This window comes from Borostomias antarcticus (genome assembly GCF_949987555.1).
Source record: "Borostomias antarcticus genome assembly, chromosome: 17".
NCBI classification, from domain to species: domain Eukaryota; kingdom Metazoa; phylum Chordata; class Actinopteri; order Stomiiformes; family Stomiidae; genus Borostomias; species Borostomias antarcticus.
The window spans coordinates 24,961,536-24,971,368 of NC_140250.1; the positions used below are offsets into that span (position 1 = coordinate 24,961,536).

The following is a 9,833-nucleotide window of genomic DNA, read 5'->3' on the forward strand; positions in this document are numbered from 1 at the left end:
TTTCCAGACACTCCGCCCTCCAGACCAGCTGCGTGGAGATTAAAAAGTAAATTTAGCTAGCTAAATCACGCAACACTTCAGGTAGTGCAATAACTCGTTACTAAACTAGCAGTATGCAGGATGTGTTGGTAGTTAGCATCAATATATCTGATATGTTTCTGCTGGCCATGTTGTTATTTACAGTATCTAGTGTTGTGTTGTACAGCAGTGAGCTGCCCAGGAATCAAATGCCAATTTGAGGATTTTGTTTATTAACGCGCAGATATTTGGTATTGAGGTGTAACTGATTCGACGAATGGAGATTATATTACAAGAAAGCATTTCTACATCGATACGACGGTTTATTCGTAAAGTAGTTGCATCTGAAATACACAACGCTGAATCACATATTAATGCATTATAATTCGAGGAAAGTATAACCACCATGGGTACGTCCCATTCCAGAAATATGTTTCTTTCTACGGACCTCTGACCTGTTTCCTTGCCCTTTAGAGATGAGATTTTTGGCCGAATAGGTGCAAAAAGCTAGGTTGAAATGAATGACATTATGAGCGCATGTAGTCACATTCTGTCGATGTTACTTCAGACCATGGATGAATGCATCAGACCTGCTGTGAACGACCGTCGATGTGCTGTCGGGAATGGAACGTATCCGAATTCTTTATCGAAAGTGCTGCTGATGCACGAAATATATTTACCCATACAGCGTTACACATGCGCATGCGCTGAGATTAAACTACTCGAGGTGGGAAAGTAATTTGTTCAACCAACATAAACGTGCAATTTTAACATTGGCTTAATAATTACTTCACATTTCAATGCCGAGGATCAAATGTTGACTGAATATTTAGCTAGTTAGCTAGATCATACGTGTTTTGATGGACGGCCATCTGCACCAATAACGTTGGTACACCAGGTGGACGTTAGCTAACTAGCTAGCTGGCTAGCTCTAGCTAGATAACTACGTCGCAGGCTTAGCTAACGTTAACCTACATTATGAATTCCCTGTAATGTCTGCAGCTGGTTTACACTTACTGTCGCTAGTATGATAGTTAAATCTTGCCACAGAGCATGCGCTTTATCGGTCTCATTTGCCTCCTCAGGTTCGCCAGACTTCGACGAACCACCTGACCCTGCCCGTCAAAGGGGCACAGAACGAGTACCACTCCAGTAAGTCTTTTAAATCAAGTAGAATCACAACAAACTGGCTGATATTTAGAGGAGAGGGACCGGCTTACTTTTATAAACTGTGGAACCACGGCTGACTGTAAGTCATGAAGATCGCCGTGGAAGGGTGCTGCCATGGTGAACTAGACAAGATCTATGAGACCATAGCCTACCTGGAGCAGAAGGATGGCGTGAAGGTGGAGCTGCTTCTGTGCTGCGGCGACTTCCAGTCTGTTCGCAACAAAGGGGACATGCATTGCATGGCCGTGCCAGACAAGTACAAGCAAATGCAGACCTTCTACAAGTAAGTGATGCTTGAGTCTCTAACTGTTGATTTCATACTTAGGTGATTCTTTTTTGGGGGGGACGGGGGTGTTCTTATTCATGCGTCTTTGTCTTTGCAGGTACTACTCTGGAGAGAAAAAGGCTCCTATCTTGACCATTTTCATTGGTGGAAACCATGAGGCCTCCAACTATCTCCAGGAACTGCCCTATGGTGGCTGGGTGGCTCCCAACATCTACTACCTGGGTAAGGACACCGAGCCCTGGTCCCTCGGGCTGTGCTCCCTGAAGTCTCTGATCAGAGTTGCTTGATGTTGATGAGTCTGTCCTCCATGCTGATTCAGGCTATGCTGGGGTCGTGCGCTTCAAAGGCGTCCGGATAGGTGGCCTGTCTGGAATCTTCAAATCCCACGACTACAGGAGAGGTGAGCTCTGAAAGCTAGAGTCTGTATTATATGTGCAGATTTCGGTTATCGCATATTATATTATATCCACTAGGGTACAAATTAAATTCTTGTTATTACTTGTTCACAGGGCGCTTTGAGTTTCCTCCTTACAACAGAGACACCCTACGTAGCGTTTACCACACCAGAAACATTGATGTCTTCAAGCTCAAACAGGTGACTGATATCCACTGGAATACCATATTAGCCACAACAAACTTTCCGTTTAGTTTATTACGAATGAAGCCAGATCCACATACAACAGCCGTGATGAGACAAGTTTTGGAACGTCCGTCACTTCATTACCCTATCCATACATTTTTACACGCTGAATCTTGGAAAAACGTCAGTCTTTGAATTTTTCACATTCCAAATTGGTAGTCACGTAACAATCCAATTTCGTTCCTAAACGAAATCCTAACAATCTTATTTCGTTTTTGATTGTGGTGTGTGAACCCGGCTGTCCTCTATCCGTCTCTTCCAGATCAAGATGCCCATCGACATATTCCTGTCCCACGATTGGCCGCGCGGTATCCACGACTACGGCGACAGGCAGCAGCTCCTGCGGAAGAAGAAGTTCCTGCGTCAGGATGTGGAGTCCAACTCCCTGGGAAGCCCCGCCTCCGCAGAGCTCCTGGCCGAGCTGCAGCCCAGCTACTGGTTCTCCGCCCACCTGCACGTCAAGTTCGCCGCTGTCATGCAGCACCCGGTGAGCAAACGCCTCGAGGTCAAGCTGATCATGTGATCATGTTTACTGAGCACTCATTTGACCGTTAAAATCACACTGAAATAAGGGAATAATCACTAGTTGTGTCTGGTCTGTCTGTCTCTCTCTCCTGTCTGTCTTCCCTCAGCCTAAAGCTGGCGTTGCTGCTCGCTCCACCAGGTTCCTCTCGCTGGACAAGTGTCTCCCCTACAGGGACTTCCTTCAGGTCAGACTGACCCTAACCCTCTCTGGGCATCTGTGGACAGAGCTATCTCTAGGATGGTTAACGTTAAGCTCACTGTCTTGTGTGTGTGTGTGCGTGTGTGTGTGTGCGTGTGTGTGTGTGTGTGTGCGCGTGTGTGTTCGCGCACGTTTCAGATAGTGGACTTGCCAGACCGTCCAAGCTCCGCCCAGGGTTTGGAGTACGACCCAGAGTGGCTGGCCGTACTGAAGGCCACAAACAGCCTCCAGAACCTGACCCCACAAACGTGGAACCCACCGCAGAATAACGGGCTCCACGCACGGTGATTCAAACACCCCCACCCTACTCTTGCCTCACATATTCTACCTCACCCACCCACTCACTCACTCACTCACATATACCCAAACACAAGACATCACTCACTCACTCACGTATACCCAAACACAACACATCAGGTGCATGCTGCTGGACTGCTCTCTGTGTCTAAGCTCTCGTCCATGCGTGTTCCCAGGTGGGACTTCAGCGCTTCGGAGGAAGCCATGATGGAGGTAGTGGGCGACCTGGGAGGAGAGCTGGCCGTGCCCGACAACTTCAGCCGGACGGTGCCCGCCTACGACCCCTCCCAGGCCGGCCGCCGCGACGCCCCAAGCTGCAGCACCAACCCCCAGACCACGGAGCTGTGCGCCACGCTGGGCCTCACCGACATCTACGCCCTGGTGGTGCAAGGAGAGCCCGCCCCCGGGAAGGGCCCGGTAGAGGAGGAGGAGGACGCAGGGAGCACGGGGAGCGCGGAGGAGCCGAGCGAGTACCCCACCGACACCTCCGGCCTGTCCGCCTCCTACAATCCTGACGAGATCACCATAGAGGACGAGTGGGAGGAGGGGGAGAAGGAGGGTAAGAAGGGAGAGGAAGGAGGCGAGGGAGGACCGGCAGGGCAGAGCGCTGACGCCGTCGTCCCCGAGGGGCGGGCGGGGTGTCTGGAGGACACGTGCAGCCCTCTCAGAGGGCTCCACCTGCCCGACCCCAGGTCTGACCTCTCCCCGCGCCTCCCCTTGAGCCTGCCTCCGCCCTGCCACTCCACCCCCGTCCCCGCCAAGGCGTCCTCCCCCTCCCTGTCCCCGTCCCCGGGGCTCTCGGGCGGGGAGGGGGACGGCGACGGCCCGGCGGTCCGCGTCCCCAAACGCACCAGCGGAGAGGCCGGGGACCGCGGCGGCACCGGAGCCACGCCCATGATAAAGAGAAGGAACCAGACCATCTACACAGCCGCGGAGGACGAGGACAGCGAGGGTTAGGGGTCAAAGTTCAAAGATCCATTTTGTTTTGTTTTTTAATTTGAGGGGGGGAAGGGATTTTAGAGCCCTAAGATGAGGACATTTTTTTCTAGGGGAAAATATTTTCTTGTACATTGAATGATTTTTAGACATTTTTAAACATGTTTTCTAATGGAGTGATTGAACGCTGGACAGTGCGCTGGAGCTTTGCTGATTTATCATGTGAGTCTGTGTGTAAGACCAATATTTGGAGAAGAACACAGCTGTTTTTTGCCATTAAAACTGTCTTTGTCCATAAAAAATCCTTATGTTCCGTCTTTTTTTTTTTACCTCTTGGAGATTACAGTGCACGAGTGTAGCTAACAAAACACACACCTCAGTGGTGCCTTTGCCATGTGCAAAGAACAGTGCAGGATCACGTGATCGCTCAATCAGTCCCTCGGATTCTAGTTAAAATATGCTAATCTACCTTTAGAGAATATTACTGGTGAACTCTGAACCCCGGACGGATAGGAGTGAATAGACCAATCAGAGACGGACACACCCTCAAGCACTTGTGGTGCCATAGCACAGCTTTATTGAACAACACTTTACAGAGGTGCTGATGGGATATGGAGTCTTTTTCCACTTGGTGGACTTCGTCATTGTTACACAGAGCAAAAGTGATCATTAAAGAGTTAATAAGCATTTCATTTTCAAACCAGTTCAGATGTCATGGTGGCCTGTGAAACTTTAAATTAACCAGATCTCATGACTAAGTCCTTGATAAAATCAATGCATTCCAGGTTTACAGATGTGCTATTAAAATCAACTACTAATAGTTTCATTAAAATTAGACATACATACAGTGTATTAGACAGGCACTCCTGTGACAGTGTGCCAGGTAACTGGTTATGGTACAATACGAGATGTCAGGGTGATGCTTCTCGCACCTCGCAATCAACACACTGAACAAGCCCAAAACAAAGAAACACTAAACTGGGAGTAGGCACTTCTGTTTTTTTCCTCCTCTCTTCTTTATACTATCCTTGCACTGTACGCAATCAGTCTCTCAGCGCAGCATCATAAGTTTGTCAAATGAAATCACTCCCGTTTGATCTTTTCTGTAGCCGAAGCCTTGGACACACACCGACAGAGCAAATTCTGTCACCTAAGCGATTTAATAGTCGGCATCATTAAAAGGATTAAGATTCATTGCCATGGAGTCCCTTCCTTCAGCTCCCAGCCAATGATAAGACACAGGACAGACTGGCGAGGCTTGCTATCATGGGATTCTACATTCACACAGCAGGCAGAATGCACTGGTCCGAACACAGACCCCCCCCCCCCTCCCCAGTCAGCAACTCACCTGGACTGCCCAGAAGAATAGACAGGTATACGGAAGATGGTGATCATATCACACAGCTTATGATCCACTACCACCTAGCTTATACATATCCAGTCCTTCCAGATCTACACACCCCGTCTATGGGTGAAGGGGCTGGGTTGTCTCAGAGCAGGGTGTAGTCTAGAGAAGGGAATGTAAGGACTATTGTACGCTACCAGAAAGTTGATGGATTTCGTAAAGCAGTTTCCAGTGAAGGCCCAGCCAACCTGAGACCTGGCCTACACAAGCGGGCAGACGCACACACACACACACACACACGCACACAGTCCCAACTCTAAAATACTTCACTCTGGCTTCAGTGTGTATCCACCACCAGGGGGTCAGGGAGGACGAGCGAAATGGACATGATGGAGAGGAGGAGGAGGGGTGTGAGAAGCTATCACACGAAGGTCAAAATAAATAAAATAAATACACCCAAGCTGAACTGGAACCCAGTTGTCCTTCCCATGGGATTGTGGGTAACCCGTTCCCCGTAATGCAGGTGGTTTGTGGGGAACGTCTGGCTCGTGCCAAAGCAGGGGCTGGCGACCAGGGTCAAAGGTCATGCCAGCTGGCAGACATGCGAGGAGGGGACAGGAAGGGGCGTGGTCTAGACTTCCTCTCTTCTGTCAGGCTCGGTGGCTCCGCCCACTTTCCCTATCTGCCGCCCGAAAGCTCACATTGCGGTGCTTGCATAATCGAACGGAGCCATGTTTGAAATTAATTAAGACAGAACGAGGGGGGAGCACATTAACGATTGGCGCTAAATATTCTACAAAGTCTGTCACTGTTCTTTCTGCTGTCCTAGTCCACCCTTCTGTCTCTCAGTCCTTATCAGACATCTCTCTCTCTCTCCTTCCCCAAATCTCTCCGGCAGCAACAAGGGAAACGGGTCCTCTTTCTCCCTTTCTCCCTCTTTCTCAGACTGTTCCGTTGGGTAGATGGATGGGCGGGTGGAGGGGTGGGCGGGGTTGGGGGTGAGCAGAGGGGAGTGTCTCCCCCGACCCGGCCCCCTGAGCTTGGTCGGAGCAGGGTGATTGGGCGTTGAGGTGGGCGGGGGGGCTGCTGGAGGCTAGTTTCCGCAGCAGGCCCGGGTGGAGTGGGCGTCGGGGTCCTGGAGGTTGACGCCCCTGTGTCTGGCCGCGTGTGTGGGGTTCTGGGTGTCTGTTTTTGGCATCTTTTTGGCTGGAGAGAGAAAGTGATAAGGTCTGATTAAATATCGATCCGATATCGTCGTGAATTAGGCCTCTGTGTGAGTCAAACAGTGACTTATCACCATAGTTCTAACACCAGAGCATCCCTGTTATATCCAGAGGTAGAAATCAAGTGAACAGGTACCCACTGAGGGACAAGGTTAAAGCGTCTATGTAACCGAACTAGATTGGTTAAACTCATTGGCAAAAACTAGCTGGCAAAAGCAGCGTTTATGAGAGGCGTTCATGTGTCGGCAAGTCAAGAGCGCCCCGAGATCGGACCCGGCGTGGCCGAGTGAAGGACGCCGCGGAGAGGCTCACCTATGGCCAGGAAGAGCTCGTTGACGTTCATGGCCGTCTTGGCAGAGGTCTCCATAAAGAGCAGACCGGTGTCCTCAGCGTACGTCTGGGCCTCCTGTCACACGCCACCAGAACACACACCCTCAGGGGATTAGCAAGCACTGTTGACGAATGACGAAGTCCCGCCCGGGGGAGGGGAACAAAGTTGACGTTACCTCGTACTCCACCAGCCTCTTCTCGGCCAGGTCCGCCTTGTTCCCAGACAGGGCGATGACGATGTTCGGGCTGGCCTGTCTCTGCAGCTCCTTCACCCAGGCCTTGGCTCGCTCGAACGTCTCCTAGGGGAGCACAGGACAGCGGGAGGAGAGACCGGGGAGAGACAAGCGAGGGGGGGGACAGAAGAAGGGGTGAGTTCAGGTCACGAGAGCCGGGGGATTGGAGGAGAGACTATCTGAGAAGAGATGGGGAGGGGGGGGGGGGGGTGGCACCGTACCGGCTTGGTGATGTCGAAGACGACGATGGCGGCCTGTGCGCCGCGGTAGTACATGGGCGCCAGGCTGTGGTAGCGCTCCTGCCCGGCCGTGTCCCAGATCTCAAACTTCACCGTGGTGTCATCCAGGCACACCGACTGGGCCAGGAACGCCGCTGAGGGCCGGGGGTCAGAGGTCAGTAGGAAGTGTGTGTGTGTGTCTCTCTCTCCCTGTCGCACCACACCCCCCTACCCCTCCCCCCCCATCACAATGTAACACGTCTTTGTCTGGCACTGTGATGGTGGCGCAGAAAGCAGGGGGAGAGATCCGATACTTGGGTTTCACACGAACACATTTATTAGGCTAACCCCCACGACGACCACGATGTGAGCCCAGTGGTCTCACAGCTACTATACTTCTCAAACATGAGATGAAATAGTGTCCACACTCCGAAGCATCTTGTATATCAGCTTTTGTATTAATAAAAAAGAAAAGATGGATGAACTCCATATGTGCTTCTTGTAGGTAGGCGATCACTCAACCAACTAAAACTTTGGTGCCAAGCGCGGGGCAATGATGTTGCTTCCCGCGTTCACATGCAACCCAAACTCAAAACATCTTAAAGGGACATTCCACAATAATTGACCATTTGCAACCCTCCTCTCGCTTCTACTAGCTCACCTCCAATGGTTGTCTCCTGGAACTCATCGAACTGTCCCTTAACGAAGCGTAGCACCAAGCTGGACTTGCCCACTGCCATGTCTCCCAGTAGCACCAGTTTGAACTGGCAGATCTTGGTCTGGGGCAGGGTGCCGTTGGTCCGACCGCTCCCTCTGGAACTCATGGTGGAGGAGGAGGAGGAGGAGGAAGAGGAGGAGGGCCGAGCAGCAGGGCCAGGGGCTGGGGTCTCCCGGGAGGCGGGAGCTCAGACACTAGGGAGTCTAGGATTGGACAGACTCTCTCTCAATCACTCTCTGTGCCCAGCCTTGTTTAAGAAGTGTCCTTAATCAGCCTTATCTCTTCCTCAGATGCCCTTTGACTCTCTTCTCCTCCTGTCCTCTCTGTGGTTACTGCACACAAAGGAAAAAAGGGAACTGAACATTTTTGTTTGGCCAGTGAGTCAGATCTTTCTCCACAAGGCGAAAACAATATTTGAATGTGTGACGTAAGATACAAAGGATAAACGGAATAATCATGATCAGCAAATGGACTCGGCGGCGATGTGTTGCACAACTGACTGGTTTTGGAGAAGAAGGACCCACAAAGCAGATGCACAGTCACATGCATTGAAACACTGGCTGGAAATTCCGCGAGCGATTCAGCATCTCGTCATCATCACAGTGTTTCACTTTCAGCGTCAATGACGATTGTTTTGACACAAGGCGACACTTGATACACGACAGCAGGCGTTTAACTGTTTAGTTTCATGTCGGAATAAGATGAATATTTGGGCTAGATAGGCCAGTATAGAGATGTTCGCTTTCATCGATGACTGTTCCGTAACGTTAGGTTAGGATGGACTCCGCTAAGACCACCAGTCACTTCGCTCGAGATGAGCCAAAGCGGCCCTAGCTCAGTTTAAGGCCTCTTTTACTTGAATCGGTTGCTATTTAGATACATCTGTAGTACACATCTGGAGGGGAAAAAACGACAAATACTTACCAAAACCCGTACCGCCGTTGTGTCTGCTGCGATCGAGTTCTGGCTGTTGACAATTCCAGCTGGTAAAATATCTGCTCACACGCTTCCTGCAAATCCGCGCAGGCGCAGTCAGTGTCGCATTGTCGATTTTCTCCTTCTGCATTCCTGGTCAAGTCAGTTGCAAATATCATTCTTTTCGAGCCCACTGTCCATTATTAGGCTACTAATGTGTTCTATACAGATTACTGGCAAGTAAAGGAAGTGCGGAGATAGGTCCGGCTATATGCGAGACTATGAGCACGTACACTACATATATTGATTGCAGGCTTGAGTGATTTGATGCAAGGTACAATAGGTACAATACAGTAGTTATGGGCGTATACGTGATCAAGGTGATATGAGAGGTGATAGATGTACGGGATCAAAGCCCATGATAGGATCAGATTCGAGCGCCTTCCGTAGTGCAAAGCATTGTATATTCACCCCCGAACCACCAGGAGGCGAGGACGAGTTTTGATTATGATGAGTGGTGCGTCTCGTCTGACGAATAACTCTCACGCTTGTAAACCATGGATGTATTAATAGAACAAACCAGACTCGTCTCTTTCCTACCAAACTCTTGTAATTGAAATGATGTGTTATTATTATTTTAATTAATTTGACATACTAGACCTGAACTAGATCTCTTTAAGTGTCTGCAGTTTAGGCCACAGAACTGGCCTCCCATACCTTGGCTAGAGAAAGAATGCTGTGTACCTTGTAATCTTATGTTTTTGTAGAAGTAACTCTCTG

The 9,833-nt window shown here is 50.2% G+C and overlaps 3 protein-coding genes across 6 annotated transcripts in view; 1 reads left to right on the plus strand and 2 right to left on the minus strand.

Moving 5' to 3' along the window:
* The window catches only part of armc8 (armadillo repeat containing 8), a 13,835-nt gene extending 13,660 nt beyond the window's left edge, over window positions 1-175 (minus strand). For all 3 annotated transcript variants that reach the window (XM_084451883.1, XM_084451882.1, XM_084451884.1), the window contains exon 1: window positions 1-175. This exon is cut by the window's left edge and continues 84 nt beyond it. The gene's annotated coding sequence lies outside the window, so the exon portion shown is untranslated.
* The window catches only part of dbr1 (debranching RNA lariats 1), a 4,236-nt gene extending 11 nt beyond the window's left edge, over window positions 1-4,225 (plus strand). The window contains exons 1-9 of one of the 2 annotated variants that reach the window (XM_084451885.1): window positions 1-46; window positions 1,104-1,471; window positions 1,572-1,696; window positions 1,794-1,874; window positions 1,948-2,069; window positions 2,377-2,601; window positions 2,747-2,824; window positions 2,977-3,122; window positions 3,312-4,225. The exon at window positions 1-46 is cut by the window's left edge and continues 11 nt beyond it. In XM_084451885.1, the coding sequence (XP_084308011.1) occupies window positions 1,275-1,471; window positions 1,572-1,696; window positions 1,794-1,874; window positions 1,948-2,069; window positions 2,377-2,601; window positions 2,747-2,824; window positions 2,977-3,122; window positions 3,312-4,092 (1,755 nt within the window). In that variant the 5' untranslated portion in view covers window positions 1-46; window positions 1,104-1,274 and the 3' untranslated portion in view covers window positions 4,093-4,225. The remainder of the gene's footprint in view (window positions 47-1,103; window positions 1,472-1,571; window positions 1,697-1,793; window positions 1,875-1,947; window positions 2,070-2,376; window positions 2,602-2,746; window positions 2,825-2,976; window positions 3,123-3,311) is intronic. The other variant, XM_084451886.1, reaches the window with a different exon arrangement.
* Window positions 4,226-6,410: 2,185 nt separating this feature from the next.
* Window positions 6,411-9,160, minus strand: rab5b (RAB5B, member RAS oncogene family). Its single transcript, XM_084451888.1, has 6 exons — window positions 9,063-9,160; window positions 8,082-8,470; window positions 7,424-7,575; window positions 7,146-7,268; window positions 6,952-7,045; window positions 6,411-6,622 (listed from the first exon to the last, which is right to left on the minus strand). Exons 2-6 carry the CDS (start codon window positions 8,242-8,244, stop codon window positions 6,510-6,512), a joined length of 645 nt encoding a protein of 214 aa, XP_084308014.1. The 5' UTR covers window positions 8,245-8,470; window positions 9,063-9,160; the 3' UTR covers window positions 6,411-6,509.
* Between the last annotated feature and the right edge of the window lie 673 nt (window positions 9,161-9,833).

Excerpts from the sequence above, each read along its gene's own strand:
- rab5b (XM_084451888.1), bottom strand. The coding sequence starts at position 8,244 with ATGAGTTCCAGAGGGAGCGGTCGGACCAACGGCACCCTGCCCCAGACC. Across the intron at positions 7,576-8,081 it reads CCAGGAGACAACCATTGGAG|CGGCGTTCCTGGCCCAGTCG; the intron begins GTGAGCTAGTAG and ends CCCGGCCCTCAG. Across the intron at positions 7,046-7,145 it reads AGAGGCTGGTGGAGTACGAG|GAGGCCCAGACGTACGCTGA; the intron begins GTAACGTCAACT and ends GGCGTGTGACAG.